Below are 23916 nucleotides of genomic sequence, written 5' to 3'. Positions count from 1 at the left end.
TAGTCTTTGTCTTTTATCACTATGCCTTTGCCATTAGATTTCATCACTTAAGTGACTACATAAAAAATTTTAAGGGCTTGTTTGGTTATAGGAATTCAAAGATTTCAGATATTTGGATTCATGAATGCAAGATTAATACCTATTTAGTTGTGAAAATTCCTGGATTCATGAAATCTATAGATTCATTTTTTTATACTAAAAACATGAATCTGTAGATTTATGGGTATGGTGTGAAATCCAAATATTTCAATCCTGCTATAAAAGAGTTAAACATTTCGACAAAACTCTCCGAACTTCAACTTTCAAACGAAAACGAAAAGCTCTCTAGTGTTTTCGTTTCACACATTCAAGTTAACCAAACAATTAATTTATGAATCATGACTCCATAGATTTGAAATCTCTAGATATTTGAAATCTCGCCTCAACCAACCACACAAGACCTAAAGTTACCTTAAAATTTTATATACGTAATTGCATTTTATATTAAACTATATTATTAACCTTAATAATAATCTTGGAAAAATTAACCCTAAAGTTAAGGTGCTAAACAATTTTCTTCTCTTATTAAAAAAAATAATAAAAATTTTCTTCTTCTCTTACCCTTTCACGAATAAAATTATTTATTTATACTAGCTCACTTGGTTTCATTTCATTTTATTTCAGTAAATTCGGATCCATCTTGCCTTTTTAAAATCTAAAATGACAAAACAAGGATAAAACTAGTATTTCATATGGTATTATCTTTTAGTTTCTTAATGTAGAAGGACAAAAATAGATATTAAACATCCAATAATAATGGTTTATTAAAACCATTAAAAGTGAGGGAGTAATAGTAATTTTACAAGGCTGTTGATTGATTGCCTAAGAGGCAGCTAATTGAAAGAGATGATCTGGTCTTTTTCAATGATTCCCGTAGGAAATGACAGACATCCTTGGAGAGGATTGTCTCAAGAGTTGTGCTCTAGTTTGATTGTTTTGTTTTTCGCTAAGGATGTCTCAAGAGTTGTGCTCTAGTTTGATTGTTTGTTTTTTTTGGGGTCTTTTGACCGTTTTTGTAACAAAAAAAAATAATAATAATGGTAATTTTACAGAGAATAACATCTTTTTAATATTTAAGTTATAATGCAAAGGACAATAATTATTTCTATTATTTATTCAGAGAATAACATCCTTTTAATATTTAAGTTATAATGCAAAGGACAATAATTATTTTTATTATTTATTCAATTAAATAACCCACATATGTTTTACCAAGGAGAACAATCCACATATGAACTACATTTTCTTTCATGTCTTTGTTTTTTTTTATCCAAGCTTTCATGCCTAGTCAGTGTTGCATCATTCTATTTTGTATTAAGCTTTTAATTGGATAAGTATCTTGACTTTATGTATATGAAAGGAAGTTTTATTTGAAGAGAGCGTATCATTTCCACTTAGAAAGTAGATGACAAAATGGATACCTTTATCCTGTAGAATACAAAAAATTCTGCTGTCTTAATTTCATAAGAAATAGAGGCCACACTCTATAATTATCATTTAATAAATTAATTTATATTTAATGGCATGAATCATGTACGCAACCTCCTTAATATTTACTATGTTAAATAATTATATCAAATAAAGTCTAACATGAACTCAAGTAAGTAAAGTGGAAAATCTATTCCAATAACAAAAATCATTATCATCAAGACAAAGAAGAATGGGCTTGTTGCAAGGATATTGCAAGGACTGATATCTATCTTCTAAGCATCTTATCTCTTACCTCTTCCAAATAAATGAAGTACTCTTCCATACTTTGATTAGTAGCCAGGAACAGTTAAACAACCCAAGAAACAGCTTAAAAAACACATACAGAAGCAAAATTAAAGTAGAAAGTCATGGTGGGCTTTGTGCTCTTGCAAGAACCTTCTCCTCAGACCCACTTGCAGGTCTCAAATGTCCCCAGAGGAGATTCTTTATTTCTTCTCCTTTAACTGTTCTTCATGATAATGAATCAAAGATGGCTCCTTCTTCGTACAGTATGAAATGGGCTTAAATAGGTATTTCCCCCTCTCATGTAAGTCGGCTCAAGCACTATTGATTGGTACATATCTTTAAGAATCACTATCATGGAAGATAGGAAATATCTTGTAAAACAAAGAGGTCTTGTTTAAAGTTCAAACTCCGTGTAGACCCTTCTCCAGTCTCCATTAAACATGGAAGACTAACAAGGATAAATGGGGTTGAATTTGATCATGAGGAACAAATCATCTTCAAAAAGAAAAAGAGAAAAGAGAGAAAGAGAGAAAGTATCTACCTTATCCTTTGGAGCTGTCATGAGAAGCATGTTTGTGAACGGTTCTCTATTCGAAGAGATAAGATATTTGTCAAATTGTATCTCTCACCATCACTACACAAATTGGGGACCCAATAGATTCCAAAAGTGCAAAGTAGAGAGCAACATGGTGATGTTAACTTATTTGCTGGGTTTGGCTACCCAATTCTGACCCGACAAGAGAAGATAACAGGATAAGGATGAACTAAGATGAGTAGGAGATACAGGTTTACAACTCAAGGAACATACATACATATATGCAGCTGCTGCCATTATAATTTAATATGAAACAAGCAGGGATTTTATCTTCTACTGCTTTGAAGAAGAAAAGAAAAAAAGAAAAAAAAAAGAGGTTTCGATGTGTTTTTCAGATCATGTTTTGATGTTAAGATGGAAAAAAACAAAATAACATAAGGTGATTTAAATTTGAAAGTATGTTATTAGTCTTAAATTTACATTTAAATTCTCTGAAATGCAACAAAATTATGCATAAGAGACTAGTTGTTAATTTGGGCAGCTGTTTTTCTTATTCCAATATATAAATGGAGAGATCTAATTTGGATCTGTATGATAGGCACTAATTAGATTTAGGCGGTTATTTTTTGATAAACTAATGACTAGAACAAAGATCTTTATATGTTGCGTGGCAAAACAACAGATTAATTAATTGAATGATCAGATTAAGAATGTCATTAATAAAATGAAAACCAAATCCCTCGATGGTTCATGGCTCCAAACCACTTGGCACTACTGCAGGATAGTACAAGTAATGAAATCCCGTTCAAACTTGAGCTATGACCAGCATCATACATGTACAAATTTCATTCACTGATTAGAACAGCAATTGAGCTAATAATTTAGGTTCCCTTTATTTTGTCATCAATTGCAATCAAACTTTACTTCTTTACCAAAAAACTTTCTCTTTTTAAGACTAAAACTTTGGATGCTGAAATCTTAAAAGTGCATATATGGGCCATTGCATGTAACCTAGATGGTGGCATGCAAGATACAACCCTAGTTGCAGGGCAAGGGTACTAATTAGTTTCTTTATTCAAATAAGGATATGATCATTACAGAAAAGTCTATGAAAATTGGTCGAACTTGAGCCCTTCCAAAATGGGAAGTTGATGATGATCAGGTCCTACATATTTCTTTCCGTGTTGAAATCAGTAAAACATGATAATGGATCTTCATGAGAAAGAGTCACGCGGGAAAAGAAAGCTTCACTTATTAACTTTCAAATCTTCGTTAAACCTCTCTAATAATTAATAAAGGACTTATTCATTCAAGATTATAAATCAACATGTTCATGTCTCAAGACTCCATTGAGATTAGATTTGTAGAGTCTTCGAAATTTTGGACACGGTTCATGGGTGGAACAGTTGAAGGCCGAAGGGCCCCTTAAAGCAACAGCTTTGGTGCTCCACTTTCAAGAATTAATCTATCCATGGTCCCCTGTATGACACTTATTTCTCTTCTATACATTTTGATTCGTTTAAAGACTTTGAAAGTTGAACTATACTATACATAAAGAACAAAGAAAGTCTTAGCTAATGTGAGGTTGATCTTCTTAATTAATGATGGTGAAATTATCAATCAAGTGGCAAAACTTTCAAATCATTCCAGAAGCAATGTATCATACATATGAACAAACATGAGATGTTAATATATTGGGAATTGATGGTATGTTAAGTTGTGCCATGTCCATAATGTTTGCTGGAATACTAATCTACATATAAGCATCTATCTATGATCTTTTGCTTTTCTACTTGTTCAAACTATTCAAAGGACGGGTGGGTTCCCATTGAATTTGAATATCTAAGAATGAATTTAAACATTTTTTTCCCCTTGTGATCATTTGTTTTTGTTACATCATATGTGGTCACTATCTGGGTAGACAGAAAATAAATAAGCCCTTTTCAAACTCCCAAAGTCTCTTATAGACACCGTTCCATTAAAACATGGAGAGTTAGTAAGAAAAAGTGCTTGGCTTACCTCTTTTATAAGGAGCAACCCAGATCCTCTCTAGCTAATGGAGAATCTAATGACCAAGTCATGTAAATAATTCCCAGATTATCAGAAATATTGGAGCATTTTGGCATTTTGCATTTGCTTTGCATTACACAAATGGATTTGATTCGTTAGAGAAACACTGACTTGGATCCAACGATGCAATGACTTGGTTCAATAGCTTTCCATTTCATCAAGTAAGTGGTGGTAGTTTGAAATAATAAACTAGTAGATCTTACACATTATTTTTGCAATTTACATATCTGTGAGTTTGAGCTCGATCACTTCAAAGTTCAAACACCTTTGATTGGACTCAAATCCACTTAATTTCCTTTTAGCAATCATAGATTAATTTCAAAATCTTCAATGCTTATGTCATTTGGGTTTATCATGCATGTTTGATTCCACTCCACACAATAAAATTTTGTTACTGTACCTGGGAAAATGAAATTTACCAAATCATTGGAGTGCCTTAAAAAAGAAACAGAAAATTTAACATTATAAAACAAGCGAGTTCAATTTATTCAAATGGCAAGATTTCAATAATTCAACTTATTAAACATTGTGCCAAGGCTTACCCACTATAGATTATCTAATTAAATTAAGTGACCAAATACAGCTAGATAGAAATAGAACCTCTTTGGTACTCAAAGGTGCCTAACCACATGAGTGGCAGATACATGTTCATATTATATTATTGGTTTTGGTTTAATTTAAGTACCCACAAACGTAACATGATCCCCTGATCCCCAACACCTTCTTCCTAACTAATATTTATTGGTTCATGCACAGAGAACATTATTATTTCTGGTAGACCAATCACTCCCTAGATTGGTTATAGTAATCAAGATTGTCTTTAAGAATCTAATAATGGGTGACAAAGTTAAACAAATAATGATGTTAAAACTCCAACCCTTGTATCCGACCATGTTTCAGAAAAATTTGGACAGATGTCCTCGAGAACATGCATTAAGAGATAAGGGTCAGTGAAATTAAAAGAAAACTTCAAACAAAAGAAATTGATTAACCTACAAGTGAAGTAGGTCATAGAATTTCATTTTGACCTGGTTCTTTGAACTAGTGACTGAAAGATAAAAATCCTCTACTGTTGAGCTTTCTTTTTCTCAGTTTTGTTATTTTCTTTGAAATAAATGAGCGAATCTGGAGCTGCGTTTCCCAACGTCTCTAGTGAGGGACCGTTAGGAATGGAATCTGCAAGTTACATTATTTTATAGGGAACTCAGAACTGATTCAAATACCCCTTGTAACCTTTACTGGATATGGTATGGGTGTCACTTTCGCTTTCATAATTTTTTTTCTCCTTTGAAACGCTTTCACAATTCACAGCTACAAAAACTTATAAGGCGAAGATTTGAGTCTTGTTGAGGTGTCTTTTCTAAGAATGTGATCAAAATAACCCTAAGCTCAAAAACTAAAATTTAAATATTTTTTGACAACCCACCAAAATTAGATATCAAAATAGAAGGAGAGAGAGAGAAGGAGAGGAGTGGAGGGTTCTGTGATGGTTAAAACATCTATTCAATTACCTAACCTTAACCTAAATCTTTCACTACTACTATAGAAATCAACAAACTAATTATCAAAAAAAAAAAAAAATCGACAAACTACTGATGATTAAGCATGTAATTAAGAAGTTTCTTTTGATACTTTGTTTTTTCTATTTTCTGAAATAAGTCATGTAATTAGTTATTCAATTAAAGATCTATGTCCATGCGCAATTACATCTAAAATATGCAGATCCATTTGAGATTTAAGAAAAAGCTCAAGATCAAACTCCAATATAAAGAGTCTCATGAAAGTTGTAGATTTTTATTACATTGGCTCATGTGGAAAACTATTTAAATCTCAAATGACCTAAACCCTTAATTTTCAATGATTTAAGAAGGGCTTAGTCCATTTTTAACCAACAAATGCAGATTTTCATCTAAACAGTGTGCTGTGTGTGTAAATCCATCCATTTAATCTCTGTGGGTTGTGCTAGGAAAACAATGTGCGTAAGGTGGTTAAGAAGTTGAATGAAAGTTTGAAACTTGAACTTTACAAAAACCAAATTTATCTATTCTTTGAGGGATTTCCTAATCTCTCAAATCATGTTACCGAATGATTACTCAAGTATAGTATAATCTAATTAGATTTAATTGGATTTGGTTTAAGGTTAAATTAGGTGACCCAACGCATGTGCAACTCCTTGTATTTGCACATGAGATTGTCCCAGACAATCTTAATTACTGTTTAGTTTTATGTCTTAATAATTTCGTTTAAAGAATTAATCACTTCATTTCATTGATATAGTAGATGTGTCATACTCATACATGGAAGGGCTCCGCCGAAAAATGTCGGAGAGGGGAAGGACAGTTTCGAGGTCTGAAAATGGCAATACCTGTAATTTTAAGACATTTGCTATAAAGGGTAATTTCGTGATTTTGCAATAAAACAAGGCCATAAATCATAGCAGAGAGACTTGTACGTGGCGCGCTTGCTTTACCAAAAGCTGATCAAACTAAGAACTGTCGTTTTGTGCAGCCCACAGATTTTAAACCGTTGGATCCGAATCGGAAACCCTAACTTTAACGTCCGGTTTAACAGTTGGGTGATTAGGTTAACCGAAATCTAAACCCTGACTCGGGAACGGAAACCCTAATCATGACTGAGTTCTCGTCTCAGAAAACCCTATAAATGCAGCGGTTCAGCCGAACAAAGTTTGACAAAATAGAGATCCAAAGGGGCCTTTTTGAAGAAGGTTCCTCTTTTCTTCTTCTTCTGTTCTTCATTCTCCCTCTTAGATTTGATTCTTTCTCCATTGTTTTTTTTTTTAAATTCGAAAATAGATTGAAATGGCGGTTTCCTCCTCTAGAACCAAATCGCAGGGGTTTCAGAGGTCTCGTTCTTCGTCGACGGGTTTTGCCTTTTCGAGTTCGAGTTTCTCTTCCAGTTCTACTGGTTTCTTCCATAGATCAGCCTCTCCGACTCCTGTTAACCTCTATGGATCTGGTTCTTCTTCGCCGTCTGTTCGGTTCGCAATTGATCGATCTATTTCTCCAAGCAGGTCGATTGCGGCTTCTTCTCGTGATCAGGTCGTGAAGAAGCAGACGAATCCTATGTCTTCCCCGTCGACGAGGAGAACGTGTATGTGTTCGCCAACGAATCACCCCGGTTCGTTTCGTTGCAGTCTCCACAAAGGATTCAACGGCCATCATAATCACCATCATAATCAGCATTCTGCATCGTATCCGTCTCATCGGTTGAACGCTCGGAGATCGGCGATGACGAATTCGCTGGTTCGAATCGGAACCGTCGAGGGAGAGTTGGTGAAGAGAGCTTTGTCTGCTTTGATCCGACCGTCTTCTCATCATCAGAGGAGAAGAGCAGCGTTCCATCCAAGGCCTAGCCGGCTTTCTAAAATGTCGACGGCAGATGACTTATGATCGTTTGCTGCAGGTTCGCTCATCATATTTCCTCTTCTCCTATACCAAAGCTCCTGTATTGTTGTTACCCACAGTTCTTAGGCACTGGCGGTGGTGGTAGTAGTTGGAAAGGTAGTTGTTTTCTTTGTTCTTTCTTCATGTAGCGTGGAGTGGAGTGGGAACGGAGCGGGAACCGGCGGTTCGAATCGTCATCGAGAAATACTTCCTTCTTTCTTTTTGTATTCCGGAGACCAAACATCCTTCAAGCAGAGGAGGACAACCGACCGACGTACTTTGTATATATCAATTTGCCACTATAATGGCTATTGAAGAGCATGATTGGAGACCAATTTCATACATTTAATCGAACAAGTTGAGTAATTAACAGAATCAAACTATGGACCCAATTAATCTGCTAATGTTTGCAAAATCTGATATCCGTCGTCTGAAAAAACCAGTGTTTAAGTCATTGAACGATTCGTCATGTGTGTGTGCAGTGTATACGTAAACGTTTCCGTTGTTGCTTGAAGGGACTCGTCGTCGTGTTTGTCTTGCCGGAGTGCGTGTATGCTTTCGCCGTCGTAATTACGTATACTTGGTAAGCAAATCCGGTGAGGTATTTATGTTACGTTCTTTTGTTTTTTATATTCTTGGTTGCTATTTGTTTCAGATCTTGTTATTATTATTATTTTTGTTTTCTGTTAAATCAGCTTCAACTCTGTGTGCTTTTTTTGCAGGTTTTGATTGCGCGACTTGCCCTTTGATGCTTTTGGTTTTCAGTTTCCATTACAAAATCCAGAGACCTGGAACTTATATCCAGAACAACAGAGACTTGGACAGTTCCGTGGGATTTCCACTTGGGAGTAAATAAATAAAAAATTATGAAGAAACAACTGCTTAACTGTGGGAAAATTCAACTTGAAAACGAATAAACAAAAATTATGAAGAAACGACGGCGTCGACTAAAATAACTGAAATAAAAGGGCTCCAGTTAATTATTTGAAGAACAACAGAGCACTATAAATCTGTAATTACTTGAAGAGCAGGGCAGTAGGTAGAGAAATTGATTAAAATTTAAGGTATAACTTTGCAATTCATAGTCTGCATAAAACTCGCTGTAAGTTGTACCAAAAAGAAAACTCAACTAATCAAAGTTAGGACTCAAACCCAGCAAGTGGTTGGGGAACGCTGAACTGGGGTGGGGGCTAAACTTCTACGTTCTACCCTATTTATTTATTCTTATTTCTTTCCTGAACGTTTAAGCATTTCCAGTCTCGAGGGTCACACTTACTAATACTTTATTATTTTTTCTTGTTAATCATTATTTATTGCTTCTATGAACTTGTATGATGAAATAGACGAAATTTTAACCCCAAAACAAGAAAAGAAAAGTAGGTAATAATTTAAAAAAAAGGGTAATTTCTCAGTGCAATCTAACTCCATAAAAGAGTGGTTATTTCCCTTTACAGAGTCACAGACCATTAGGTAGTGGTCACTCCCTTTGTTTCACAGATGAAAACCTCGTAAAAAGTGGTAGCTCCAGAAGTGTGTATGTGATATTTTAGAGTCTGCTTGGTTACATGAGTCTGAAAATTTCAAATATCTAGAGATTTCAAATCTATGTAGTCATAATTTTTAAAATTAAATATTTGGTTGTGGAATGAAATTTGTAGATTCATTCTAAAAAACTATTTAATTGACGTGATTTTTGTGAATGTGCAAATGTATAGTTTTTTTGAAATCTTTGGATTTCACCTCTTACCCATAAATCTACAGATCTAGATTTCATGAATCTGGAGATATTTTCAACAAAACAGGATATTTCTCATATTCATGAATCCAGAGATTTGAAACAAATCTTTGGATTCATGTAACCAAACAGGCCCTTAAGCACTTTAACAAACACCCATTACAATTGGGTTTCCATAAATGGAAAATATCTATGCGGCTATGAGTAGAAATTGGAAAATATTTCCAGTTAAGTTGTATAGTTTCCCTCCCTGTGCTTTCTCATATGGTGATGGATAAGGAGACCCAGAAGGAGTCGGCACATGTAGTGTTCAAAGTTCAAACAATCAATAATTTCATCGGTGAGAGGTCCCCGCAAAAGGTGAGATGTTCGGTGGCTAGCGGTGACTTTAATCATCCAATTTTGTCCTCCTATGTTCCAAAAGTCATACATGGATTGGCCCCAATTCCAGCTAATAACCCCAAAATGGAGTTTAATCCATGAGAAATGGATAAAGGGGAAGAATAGGTAGGGACAGTGACATGCCATCGCCTCGCCATGAGTTGGACCTGAACATGTTAACTGTGGGCATCCACTATTCGATGGTTTGCCTCAACCAGCTTTGGCATTTATGCTTTTTGAAAAAGGTCGAATTTCTTTGAACCAGTTTAGGAAATGAGATCAAAACGAAGACGAAATGCTTATACCGTTCCAGATGAAAGAACTAGTCAGATAACCTTTTTTTTCTCTAAATTGAATACCGCGTTTCATCTGAATCATTTCTGATTCGTGAGTAATAAAGCACAGGAGTAACACCAGAAACCATCCTGCCTATGCACTTTCTGCTGTTTATGGATAATAATGGATTTTACAAGATTTCGACCTGTGATAAAAATCCCAAGTAGTAGATGGAACACCATGAACCCTTTTATAATTGTCCCGTTTGGAGTTTTCCTAGCATCCATTTTATCCTGTTATCCACAGCCATGTATGAACTGTTATGCACGAAGCCACTTGACAGATCTGATCCAAAGGCCACTACCACTCCTGCCAGAAGTTACCTCTGTGTGTCGTATTCCCTTTCAAAAATAATTTATTATTTCATAAGCTATTTGACTTCTTTCTAAGTTACACTTGTTGCTAAATCATGGAGTATAACCCAGTGGCTCTTAAATTTATTTCAATATAAACTAACTCAAATCATGGAGTATAACCAAGTGGGTGTTTAATTTATTTCAATATAAACTAACTGCTAAACACTTCGATATCTTCTTAATTTTTTAGTAGCATATTCAAACAATTTGTATATCGCACCTTATCTTCTACCCAGACCAACCACTCACTAATAAATTGAGTCAAACTAGGGAATCTACAATCCGACGGGTAGCATGTGTTGACTATTGAGATTGAACGAATGGAATGCAATCAAATGGAATCTTAGGGCTAGTGGGACGGAGCAATGTCTTTCTCAACTTGTGCATCGGTCAAATGCTGTTGTTTTGACTATTGACTTTGGGACGTAGTTGACTTGAAAACCCACCACCTCAAGGCTTATGGTCAAACTCACTCACGTTGTCCATCATGAAATAGAAATTGAATACTGCAAATTTACATGAGTGGGTTGAAGGTTTGTTCCCATGCACAAATAATCCTTATTCTCCCCTCTCCCCTGTTATCTGGTGTCTCCTACTTCATCCATGACTCTTCTGTCCTGTCTTCCTGTTCCACAGTTACCACTGGGTCTTTTATCTGTTCAGGAACATGATTTTAGAGTTGTCTCTGAATTGAACATGCAATTCAAGATAAGAATGTTTTGCTTTTTACTTCATAGACAAATTCTCGAACCAATTCAAAAGGTTTTCTGCAGTAGGTCATGTAAGCACTTCTCTATTGCAATCTAAATGGAACAATTTGCAACAAACAGGGCTTTTGACGTTTTAAGTATTTGGCAGATACGTATTAAATCTTGACATTGAACCTGTTGATTAAGGTTGAGAACACCTGCAGGAACTTACTTGTAGGGGATGATTTGTGGCTTAGAAGGCCAGAGTACCTGTGTTCAAACAAGGAAGTAAGCTTAGGCAATTAGTTAAACCCAGAAAATGTCAGAAACACTGGATGCTTGTTTGAGCATATGGGTACAGATAATGCTCTCCAGTCTCCATATTAAAACTAGCAGAGCAAACTACATAAGCGTACCCCTGTATTCTGACCCAGTTCTGAATTGATTAGGTAATTCAATCAGATAGTGAACAAATAGCCGTGATACAATTCAACCTGAAATTTTCGTGTGTACTCCTTCTATTCATGTAGCAGTGGCTAATCAAGGTAGCACTAAGCTTGCCAAACCAGTCTACCAACTAATAAGTCACTGGTTTGGCCTGCTAGCCAACTAGTAAAGCCTTAATTTGCTTCATGCATGGATCTGGGTTACCATTCTAAGCTATCTGAAGAGAATGAATTATTTGACCTGGTTTATCCATTCTAGCAGCAACTGTTTTAACTTAATCCATGGACAATGTTTTTCCTATCCCAGCGACAACCACTACATGTAGACTACCTGCTTTTTTCTGTTCAATGCACGACTTGCAAAACTCCAATACCCATTCAGGCTCCAAGAGAGAGGGAGAGCTAGAAGGATGGGATGGGCCAAGGGTGCGGGGGCTGGGAGGAGAAAAGTGGTCTTAATCCAACCTGGGCAAGGAGGGGATTGCTGGGCGGAGGCATGGGCCGAGTGCCCAGCAGAGAGCCTGGAGGCCCAGAGTTGGAAAGGAGAGGGATAGGAAAGTGGGTGGGCCGAAAGGGATGGGGCTGAGGGTGGCCCAGCTCAGAGGGGGCGAGAGGGATGAGAGGAGAGAGAGAGAGAGAGAGAGAAACTTGTTAATTGAATGAATAAGTAAGTATTATGCCACTTACAATACTTCTTACCTTGAGACAAGTTTCAATCTTCTCTCTAAAGACCACAACAAGTCCTCAGCTTGCTGAAGCAAGGAGAGGATCCACAAGACGTCTGAAGGAGTTCAAATCATCAATAATAGACTCTGACATGCAAGAATATGGGAAAACAGATGCATACGACTATACGAGAAAGTTATCAACACTCAAAAACATGCTCAAGTGCGATCTGGACTAAATGATCAAATCAAAAACAATAATGGTACTGGTGCTATAACCAACTTACACTCGGGAAATAACCTTGTGCAGCAAGATTTGGTTCTTCTGAGGACACTTATGTTTTATTCTTTCTTCAATGAGTATGGGTCAATTTTTTTTTTTTTTTTTACCGAATATGAGAGGAGAAACACAAGAAGGAATGGACATAAAAATGATTGTGAGGAACCATTGAAATTAAACCCCACCATTTACGTTACTGCTTGGGCAGTTGGGCTACTATTGATGCACTTACAAGTTACAAGATTAATCTCATTTCTTTGGAGAACAAAGTTACTTAATTCCTTACTAAAGACGCTGGTTGGATTGCATAGAAGGAGAAGCCAACAGGCTCGAATTCTGGAGTTCTTGATTAGTCACTATGATAGGCAGGTGTTGTCAAGATCAAATTTTGTTAAGATGAAAAGCAAAAATTCCAACGAACCCATATGACACCTCTCATAAAGGAAGTTCAAGACAGCCACCCTCACAAGGCCCCTCCTCAGTATCTTTGATACAGACAAGTAGCTAGCTTGGGCAATTTGTGAAGATAATTGTCGTAATTAGGAAAATATATCATATTCAAAAGCGATAGAAAATCAGATTATGGTAACCTAAATTACATCACCATACAACGATCGAAGTAAAAGCAATAAACTAACGTAGAACTAACTGTAACATATATGGTTACCTTAGCATATCATCGTATTCATTCTGGAGCGGAATATCAGATTTTTACTGAGATTATCAATGTATTGTCTGTGTTGATTCTTTATGGACTTGGAATATCCTTTCGAATCTTCCATGCAATAGACGTTTATAGCGTGCCAATTTCCTACTGTCTTACGTTTTTCTCCACTACTGATGTTGCCACTTGCCATTGAGCTCTTCAATAGTCTGATCACTGATCAGTAGGGTTTGATTTATTTTATTTTTCATTTCTTTCTTCAGGGCAGAGTTTCAGATCTTGGCGTGTGCTTTCTCAGATCTGGGCCGGGGTTTCGAAAAGCAGAATCTAAATTGGATAAATTAAGGGCACAAGCGGAAAGTTGATTGGAAAAATAAAATAAAATGATCGGTCGCCATTCCAACCAACCATCAAGATTCAAGAACGGTACGAATGGGAAATGACATTCGTGAAATCACATCCCGCAACTTAACTTTACCCTTTCCAGCTGCACATTTCTTCTCTCGAATCCAACAAAAATTCGATCCGCAGCCCTAATTTCAGTCAAGCCAAGAGGAAGAAGTGAAGAGTGGAAGACGTGAATGATTTGAGAGACCGGTTTTTTGAGCAACAGTGGCAGATTCCTTTGTCTTCTCTCTGCTAATCAACCATGCTAGTTTTGAAAGGAGGGAGTAGGCCACCATGGGTGGGTCTTGGAGCTGCAGTTTGGGTTCAGATAGCAGTTGGGAATGGTTACAACTTCCCTCTCTATTCCCTTGCTCTGAAATCTGTCATGGGTTTCAGTCAGCAGCAGCTCACCATGCTTGGAGTTGCTAATGATCTCGGCGAGAATTTCGGTATTCTTCCGGGTGTCGTCTGCAATAAATTACCACCTTGGATTGTTCTAGCCATTGGAGCTTTCACTTGTTTCTTGGGTTATGGAGTTATCTGGCTTGCTGTGAGCGAGACTGTTCAATCACTGCCTTATTGGGTGGTGAGTTCACTCCCCCTATCCATTTGAGTATCTTCTTTTTTTCTTACTGAGCACTTCTATTCTAGCTGAAACTCTGATGATTAGAGGATGATTTACTATACTTTGTTGTGCGAGTGCGTTTGGCTGCTTCTGTTGCAGGTTACGATGTGTTTCTTGATAGGACTTCTGAAAATAGAAGCTCACTTATGGGCTTTATTAGAAGTTTTTTCCTGTTATTGTGCGATGCAGATGTTTGTAGTTGTTGCCTTCAGCAGTTAAATATGCTCCTGCTTAAGTAGTTCAGTGACTTTTGGAACTTAATGATACTGAGCCTCTAGTGCAAGTTAGGGAAAACCTTGGAAACTTTCCATTTTATATGAATGCCAAACTAACCAAGCAAAATTGACAATCCTGATTTCCTTTCCGAGCATTGGATTTGCAAACCTATTGAAACCTTAACGCTATCAATCCACTGTGAAGTGAGGCAATCCTCTAATTGGTCAATGTTGCAATTGAAATAGCATATTGATCCTCTAACTTGATCAGCAGACAAAAGCCAAAGTGACCTTTTCTTTGTTTTACATTTTCTATTTACTTTCACCGGATAAGTGAAGATATCAATGCATATCCAAGTTCTTGAACTTGCATCAAGACCTGGCAAACCCCCACACCCACAGCCAAAAGAGAGAGGGGGAAAAAAGGGTTGGAAAAAGAGACACCCAGACAAAAAATGAAAAAAGAAATAATAGATAAATAAAATTACCATGATCCTTTTATCTGAGTTCCTTTGGCCTTGCTCTATGTGATTTTTTTCTTCTCTTCACTTATATCTGGACTTATGTGGCATATTTTGCTCGACTAAAAAAAAAGGTGGTATATTTTGAAAGTATTCATAGATTATTGCTTTTGCTGATTAGTAATTCCTTAGCCTTAAATACTTTCATAAGAACAAAATATCTTTCTAGGAGATATTTTCTGACCTGAGTACTATAACTTGATGCTGTGATAAATGGAACAACTTTCATATTAAACTTTTTAACAGGTAAGCTCATAGTTCTTTCCTCAATTTGTCGCAAGTTCTTTTATTTACCTTTTCTTTGGGGTTTTTTTTTTCTTTCTTTCCTTTCTTGTTTGGGGGGGGGGGGTTGAGCAATTTTAATTCGTTAACAGAGAAAGCGAGAACAAATAAAAACAACAAATAGAGCCTTGCCTTGGTGAAATGTGAGAGGCATGGGGACAAAGAAGCAAGGGGGTAGACCCCAACAGTTGCAGTAAACCTGATTTTAGGGGAGAAATTCTTGGACTGACTTTGAAGAGTATCAATTTTCGAAAGATCCCAAAAGCTTGTGTATATATTGATCCAAGCAGGAATATTATCTTTCATATCTTATAGGTCAGTACCTGAGTACACATCAGATGTCTTGCTTAGTGAACTTGGAATTGGAAGATGAGCTCTCGAGTACTCTTATGTGTTTTTCTTTTGTGTGTGAGTATTCTAGTCATGCAAACTAAATGTCAAATTAGTTCATTTGCTGAGACTTTCATGTGTATTTACTGTATGCTCTCATTCGACTAATGTTGTTTTTCGAATATTTAAATGTCTTCTATAAATTAAGTAGGAAAAGCATTATCCATGCAGTGGAAATTTGTGTTTGTACATGGAAATATTTACTATAGTTGACACATGGGCAGACAGACCATTGTATGAACTTGTGGTAAAGCCAGGCATCTTTTAGCAAATTAATGAATCCATCCTATTTTAGAGGATTTAAAAGATAAAAAGTTCTGGTGATTGTCCCTTAAAGTTTCACTTCATGCAATCCGATGGTTATGTTATAAATGGACTAAAAATTCCGCTTGGAGTTGTTTGCTTCTTCTTTCAAGTCATTGTGTCTGAAGATACTTTTGTAAGCCTGGTTGCTGGTTTTAATAGTACTTTGTCCTGTCTTCTTTAGGCTATTGCATCTAAATAATTAGTAAGATCTTTAAAGGATTAGGAAGATCAAGTGAAGGTCTCGTGGTTATTATTATTATCATTAGCAGTTTGGACAGAATGGTTGGAAACACAAATAATTGAAATTATATATATATATATATATATATATATATATATATATATATATATATATATATATATATATATATATATATATATATATATATATATATATATATATATATATCATCTAACTGATAGTTATCCTTGAGAGGGAACAGAAATGAAAGAGTTATCCCATAAGAGGGCACAAATGACATGACACGAAAAATGGGGGGAAAAGAGGTACTACGGTCATAACTATGGGAGAAAATAATGCTAGACACTCATGACCACAACAAAAGTGAATGTCTTTCCAACTAAGATAACATAAAGTCTTAAATTGAGACTGTTGGTTCAAATTTTTTTGAACCAGCTCCACATGGATTTGTGAAAAGTATATGGAACTGCCAACTAGAGGATTTGAGAATCAAAACATGTTGTAAGGACAATTCAGAGTTTTTGGAGCTTTTCGAAATTGCAGCTTCTTCAGTTCCTCTCCTGCACATGCTTTCATAACAATCTATGGAATAAGAAAAGATCAAATGATCACTGACCAACTAATGGAGTGATGACAGAATTCCTGGAAAGTATTGATTGGCTAGCAAGTCAGTTTACTCTTACTTATTCATGCCTCAAGTCTTTCTTTGCTGACATTTGATCTCTCAGAACCTAAATATCACTTGGCTTATCTTTATTTTCCCTAGCAAATTTGCTCCCAGCAAGCTCTATCAATTTTCTCTTATTCCAATTTTAGTTTGCATATTCTGCTTGAGATCTTACTTTTGCATTGCTTATCCCGTTTGAGCTTTATCTTTGTGTCTTACGATGGTGTTATATTATGGCAGCTATGGCTTGCTCTTTGTATCGCCACTAATAGCTGTGCCTGGTTCAGCACAGCTGTGCTCGTAACTAACATGCGGAACTTCCCTCTCACCAGGGGCATTGTTGCTGGCATCCTCAAAGGATATGGGGGAATATCTGCTGCAGTATACACAGAGCTCTACATGGCAGTGTTGCAGTACTCTTCTTCAAAGCTGTTGTTGTTCCTCACCCTTGGTATTCCTCTTGTATGTTTTGCGGTAATGTATTTTGTTAGGCCTTGTACACCAGCCGCTGGAGATGATTCTGCCGAACATGGCCATTTTGTTTTTGTTCAAATCGCCTGTGTTGCTCTTGGCATCTTTCTTGTCACAACAACCATATTGACTGATGTGCTGGACTTGAGTGCTCCTTTCTTATACATATTTATTGCTATCATGGTTCTCCTGCTTGTGGCTCCATTTGCAATCCCTATAAAGATGACTCTCTACCCTGCTAAGCCTAAGAAATCAGGTACACTTGGCCTACCTGGTGGATCTTCAGATCATCTTATTCCAGGTGAAGGCAATTCAGACAAAAAAACACCATTGTTGACTCCGTCTTCATCGGCAACACAGCTTGGAAATTTTTTTGAGAGTGATGATGCTTCAGACATTGATATACTGCTGGCTGAAGGGGAGGGGGCGGTGAAGGAAAAGAAACGACCAAGGAGAGGAGATGATTTCAAGTTTCAAGAAGCTGTTGTGAAAGCCGATTTCTGGCTTCTCTTTTTGGTTTACTTTTTTGGGGTTGGGACTGGAATTACTGTTCTCAATAATCTAGCTCAGATTGGGATTGCTCAAGGTGTGGATGATACAACAATTCTGCTTTCTCTCTTCAGTTTTTGCAATTTCGTTGGCCGCCTTGGTGGAGGTGCTGTTTCCGAGCACTTTGTCCGGTGAGTGCAATCTCTCTCTCTTTCTCACACATACACACACAAAGTGCTGAGCCATAGCTTAAAAATCACATGGACTGGACACTGCTGGTTTTGATCAACCAGAGATGTCCAGCAGACAGAGTAAAGAAACTGTTAGGATTGGGAATGTTTTTTTGATATTTGTGTCTCACCTTGAGACAGTATTTCTAAAAGCCGCTGATTGGAGAACCCTAGCTTTTAAAAGCTTTATTCATAATAAAGCAATTGAGAGGACGAATAGGATGACCAGTGATGGAGTGGTCCTTGCCTTTTGCAGTTAGTGTTAGTGAAACCATTTGCTTTTGGTTTGTGGAAATAAGGACTTGATGTGTTTTACATTATGCCCCATATTTCCTTTTGGTACCAGATGTGTTTGTTCTGATGTGTGAGATTCTTTACCCTGCAGGACGAAGACAATACCTCGAACAGTTTGGATGACTTGCTCACAAGTAATCATGATCATTTCATATCTTCTGTTTGCATCAGCTCTCAGTGGTACCCTTTACATTGCCACTGGATTACTCGGGGTCTGCTATGGAGCTCAGTTCTCTATCATGATCTCAACTGTCTCTGAGCTTTTTGGGTTGAAGCATTTTGGTATAATTTACAATTTCATGGGGATTGGCAACCCTGTTGGTGCTTTCCTCTTCTCAGGTCTTCTTGCTGGTTATGTATATGATAAAGAGGCTGCAAAACAGCAGGGGTTCAATTTGCTCGCCAAGAGTGCTTCCTGCTTGGGTCCTAACTGTTTTAGGCTTACATTTCTTGTTCTAGCTGGGGTCTGCTGTGTGGGCTCTGTATTGGGAGTAATTCTCAGTATTAGAATCAAACCTGTTTACCAGATGCTATATGCAGGGGGTTCCTTCCGTCACCCTCAAGCTTCAAGTCACTGATATGGAGTTCATTATCTTGGACATGAATATTAATAAGATGAGAAGCTTTTATGGAGGATGTTTTGACCTGGCTACGTTTGAGCTATTATCCAAACTTTGCTTGTGCCCTTACAAACCCAAAGGATTTGGGAGTACCATTTCTCCTTGAAGATTTTGCAGTTTTTGGGTTATGTATGGCATACTAGAGGAAAGATGATTCCTCCGTTGTTGTACTTGATATATATTTATCCTAGTCCAATAAGATATATCAATGTTATCCGAAATTTCATCTGTTTTAAAGCTTTCGTACTGTCAACAGAAGATTATATCTGTATCTGGATCTGGTGCAAACACTATAGCTTTCAAGGATAGGTGTGGTAGCTACATATTTAAGGCTGCTAGGAGGTACCCTGTAAACTACGCAAACATAATTTGATTATATTAATGCCAGAAGTCTTTATATTGTTAGCTCATCTTCTTTGCCCTGTAAATGCAGTCGTTGCATGGATTTATTGTTCAATTTGGGTTCTTTAAGCCACAACTGTGATTGCTTGACGAATGGTAGATGGTAGTTGAGATATTGATTGGAATTATTTAAATGTTTTTTGTGTGTATGTGTGGCTGCAATACATGTTTCCTCCTAAAAGAAGTACTGAAGCTGCTTCGATTCTGTCTTTTAACCATGGCCATGCTCAAAAACAATCAATGGCAACGCTTAGCCATTGAGATCTACATGCCTACCCTTCTGTTAAAGTACTCTTTGATGGATAGCTAATTCATATGGAACTTTGTTAAGAAATAATGTTTAACTAATTAGTATAAAGAGATAGGTGCATGTCTGGTAGCCTTTGCAGTTGACTGAAGCATACTGCAATTATCAAGTCCTGGCTCTGGTAGCACTTTCTGAAACACTGGTGGAATTAGTTCTTATAAAGGCTACAAGGTGTGCAAATCTGCTACTCGGGTTCTTAAAAGACTGCCGGTAGGCTAAGATGCTTGAATCGCTGAATTCATCTACTGTTAGAATAACTTAAGTAGCTGAATTTCTTACCCTGAACCATCAAAAGAAACTACTGAGTGTTTTCTGAATATCTCACTAATAGCATATTGGAATATTTAAAACCACTGTGGGAATAGGTATATCCATTACTAAACTCTTATCATTACATGGTTGTACACACTGGCCTAATATGATCATTTCCATCACAAACTAAATTCTTCATGTATTCTTTCCTATCACAGCAACAACAACAACAACCAAAAAAAAAAAGAAAAAAGGACAAAAGTGGGGAAGGATTGTAGGCCAAGAATGAAAAATAAATACTGAAGCAAAGTACACATCGTCATGACAAAAGCAGACCCTATGGAAGGTAAAGTGGGTATCTTCATTGCCCCCATCTTTAGAAAGAAAAGAAGAAACTGTTTAAAAGAAACAAATGCAAAACTGGTGGAAGAACTGAAAAACCCTCTCTCACCAATTGTAAGAAAACTGCAATGAGAATTTCATGTTGGTTTCAAATCCTGAAACATCGTATCCCACCTGATCTCTTGAACAGCATTAGCCCAATAGTCATCATCTTCGACTTTGTCATCGTTGTGAAGTTGGTATACCACCGGACTTGCCCAACCACTGGGAGGCCCTGCAACCTGTGGACTCCCATTTGTAAGCATCAACCTCTCTGGCTTCACTGTCGTCACTCTCTTATTCCTCTTCAGCATGGCTCCCTTCCAACGCTTGCTATAATTAGGCTTCGAAACAACAACCAGAGCAGAGTCGTTGCGATGAACCCATGTGTGAATATACCTGGCAACAGATTTCTTGGTTTTCTTCACTGCAGCTATAAGCCTAGACACAGCATGTAACCTTCCACCCTTGTCCTTCCTAGCAAGCTTGAGTATTTCTAGCCTATGTTTTGCTATGGAGATGCCCATACTCTGCAGAAACTCATGGTTGAAGTAAGCTATATCTTCTTCCTCAAGCTCATTGTGTGCAAAAGCAAGGCCATATTCATATACAAGAGAAGGCTCAAGCTCAGTTTTGGATAACCAAGAAAACCAGTCCATGGTTTTCTGTAAGATTGGTGTCTGAATCAGATGGGTTTTGGATATATATAAAGCAGGAGATGAAAACTCATGAATGGAAGTGGAGGAGTTGTTGAGTTCACTTAAATCTTCTTGCTTTCTCTCTACTCTGTTTTTTTTGTAATTACAAGGCAGTTGAAAGTGAGAGAGATAAGAGTGACAAATTGGCTTCCTGGGACCCTTAGTTGTTATTCTTCTAAAAGCAGGTCACATGATCAAACACTTGTGAGTGAGCCCTAAGATTTCCTTTGGGAAAGATTGGCATCAATCACGGCATGGAAAAAGGATGGTGTGTGGGGTCTCTTTCTCCCCTAGAGTTGCGTGTATTGTGGGTAGATACGTATATAGATTCAAGATTTCAAACTTTATTCTCCTGTTAGTTATTAAGTTAGGTTATACTAAATAAAAGCAACCTCCTTCAATAAGATTCAAATAAAGCTTTCTGTGGAAAATCTGACTCTAGACTATACCTTGAAGGCTTGAACCCACACCAGTCTTTGAATGGTGAAAGTTATGGTTGCGGAATTATAGCAATCTAAATTGATTAGATGACAAAGTATGAGAGAAGTGTTGTGTATGAAAGTTTTGTCCATGGCAACCTGGGAATCTACTTTATGCAGAAAAAGCCATTTGGCCGGGTGAGACAGAGACTTACAAAAGAGCTGTTAATTTGGAACTGTTTTGACTTGATTTTGTTACTTGACTATTCCAACTAATTTTTAATTTATTAATTATAATCATTATTGCAACAATAAACAAATTTTGTGGTGGACCTCCGCGCTCTCCTTATGTATTACACAAAACCCTAATTAAAAGGGGATGATTTGATCCATCATTTCTTAGTTACATGCGCAGATAAGCACACCCTCCCAGGGATTTCAAACTTGCATGGAAGGAAAGCAACTGCTGCTAATCAATTAATGTCAAATCCCAACTAATACTTGTCTTTCGTTACTGACTCGGACTGAGTCAGGCCAAATTTGACCGATTTTTGGATTATTATGAAGAAAAAAATCCTTTGCTTGGGCCAGCAATTTCCCTTGGATGTCTGTTAGGGACTCATGTGAGAGGTCAGACCCAGTGGAGGATTGGACGTGGACCTGTTACCTCACTTACCTGTCGGCAAAGTGACAGGATTATTGGGACACTAGTGACCCTATTCCTCTTTGGTATGAATCGTATGATTATAGAGAGAGTAGGTATTCTTACCAAATAAAAATATAAAAAAAGAGAGAGAGAGAGAGAGTAGGTATTAATTTGGGCCCATGGCCCAGCCCATCTGCAGATCGCAACATTTGTTTTCCACGGTCAAAAAATGGAAATGTTGGGAGGAGTAGGCCCAAACTAGTTGCGGCCTTTAACGGCTACATACATGTGCCAAACGTTACTGTCACGGTCCACAAGCTCTGATTATGGGTCGGGCCCATTACCAGATGGAAGCGCTTGATTTCAGAATTAGTGACGGGAATACCAAATAACTAGAGCTCCCAACCAAGCTACGCAAGTCGGCGATATATAGATATCAACATCAACACGAGACACCCCACCGAAACAAGGTTAGCCAAATATCGGCGATATATGGCAAAAAACTCAAAATATCTCTAAAATTTGGTTAATTCGGCAATACATCAGTAAAAATAAAAACTCAAAATCTTTCGAGACGCATAGCCCATCCTAACTTGCTAAGTTCATAATCCAAGTAGCCTTAACTCAATTAAGCCCGCGGCCCTCATTGCTATCTAATTGAATCTCTTACTCTCTCAATTAATATTATCTAAGCCCAATCTGTCATTTTCCATTTAACTCTGTCCAAACACACCTTCTTCTTTTTTTTTCTAATCAAAATCACCCTAAATATCGGTGAAATTTCACTGACTTTTCGGACTTCGACTGTTTCACCAATGTCAGCAAAATTTCTTTCATTGCTTTTAACACATTTAGCGGCAGCCTCTTATATAGATCCTCTCCACCAAAGTGGCCTGTCCATCCATCCTCCCACATCATAGTTGAGTTGACGTAACCACGGACAGCCCAACTGTGAATGTGGGGATAAGAGAATGGTGAATTTGATGAAGAGGATCTATATTATATATGGAGTAGAAATAACAAGAGTAATAAAATCTTGAGTTTAAACTTCCATTGCCCATCTAATGATTAAATATATCAGACGGACAAGAGGCTTGAAAAGCCCTAATTAACCACCACATGAAAATTCAAAAAAAAAAAAAAATTTAACCATCACGTGAGAATTCAAACTTTTTTGGGTAAGCATCACGTGAAAATTCTTTTTTTTTGGGTGTAAAATGAAAATTCAATTTAAATCATGAAAACGGCATGGGACCATAGTTCATTGTGTCGGCGACATATCGCCGACACAGGGCGATATGTCGCCATGTCGATGGGGGGCGACACGACTCCCCCCAGCGACACAACATTTACCAAATGTCGGCGACATATCGCCCGTGTCGGCGATATGTCGCTACATTCGCCATATATAGCAACCTTTCGTTTGTTTTTCGCCGATTTTTCGTTCGCTTTTTGCCAAAGTGATGTAGGGCCCCGTATCCGTCGGCAACAATATGTGAAACATGAGCCATACTCAACATAGTTGTATAATGAATTGTAAACTTTAGTACATCTCTTTACTACTTGTGTATTTGTGTTCTCTTTGCATATTTACATTAGTTTATATGAATTTTCCAAACTTCCAGTTTTGCCCGCATATAGTTGGACATGTGCCAATTATAAACTTTAGGTTAGGTGATGTTTTAGGTCAAAATAACACCCCCAATGTGTTTATTGGCCTCAAATTAGGTTACACGTCAAATTTCATGTCAAAATGACCCCAAATACCTTTCGAAACAGGGGTTCGATTTTTCATC

At 37.1% G+C, this 23916-nt stretch overlaps 3 protein-coding genes across 3 annotated transcripts; 2 read left to right on the top strand and 1 right to left on the bottom strand.

The window, feature by feature from the left end:
- Positions 1-7067: 7067 nt before the first annotated feature.
- Positions 7068-8144, top strand: LOC149009499 (uncharacterized). The gene has a single exon (XM_089162034.1). It carries the CDS (start codon positions 7180-7182, stop codon positions 7768-7770), a length of 591 nt encoding a protein of 196 aa, XP_089018160.1. The 5' UTR covers positions 7068-7179; the 3' UTR covers positions 7771-8144.
- A 5351-nt stretch (positions 8145-13495) lies between these two features.
- Positions 13496-19700, top strand: LOC149009498 (Major facilitator superfamily protein). The gene is made up of 3 exons (XM_089163068.1): positions 13496-14289; positions 17152-18062; positions 18487-19700. Exons 1-3 carry the CDS (start codon positions 13966-13968, stop codon positions 18971-18973), a joined length of 1722 nt encoding a protein of 573 aa, XP_089019194.1. The 5' UTR covers positions 13496-13965; the 3' UTR covers positions 18974-19700.
- A 175-nt stretch (positions 19701-19875) lies between these two features.
- LOC149009497 (Sterile alpha motif (SAM) domain-containing protein) lies at positions 19876-21146 on the bottom strand. Its single transcript, XM_089163069.1, has one exon. The coding sequence runs from the start codon at positions 21014-21016 to the stop codon at positions 20456-20458; it is 561 nt and encodes a 186-aa protein (XP_089019195.1). The 5' UTR covers positions 21017-21146; the 3' UTR covers positions 19876-20455.
- Between the last annotated feature and the right edge of the window lie 2770 nt (positions 21147-23916).

The sequence above is a fragment of the Hakea prostrata genome, chromosome 7, assembly GCF_041222555.1.
Source record: "Hakea prostrata isolate BN-2017 chromosome 7, UWA_Hpros_2, whole genome shotgun sequence".
NCBI lineage: Eukaryota > Viridiplantae > Streptophyta > Magnoliopsida > Proteales > Proteaceae > Hakea > Hakea prostrata.
Note: the sequence above shows the minus strand (reverse complement) of the source record. Positions and strands in the feature narration are given on the sequence as shown.

Excerpts from the sequence above, each read along its gene's own strand:
- LOC149009499 (XM_089162034.1), top strand. The coding sequence starts at position 7,180 with ATGGCGGTTTCCTCCTCTAGAACCAAATCGCAGGGGTTTCAGAGGTCT.
- LOC149009498 (XM_089163068.1), top strand. The coding sequence starts at position 13,966 with ATGCTAGTTTTGAAAGGAGGGAGTAGGCCACCATGGGTGGGTCTTGGA. Across the intron at positions 14,290-17,151 it reads AATCACTGCCTTATTGGGTG|CTATGGCTTGCTCTTTGTAT; the intron begins GTGAGTTCACTC and ends ATATTATGGCAG. Across the intron at positions 18,063-18,486 it reads GTTTCCGAGCACTTTGTCCG|GACGAAGACAATACCTCGAA; the intron begins GTGAGTGCAATC and ends TTTACCCTGCAG.
- LOC149009497 (XM_089163069.1), bottom strand. The coding sequence starts at position 21,016 with ATGGACTGGTTTTCTTGGTTATCCAAAACTGAGCTTGAGCCTTCTCTT.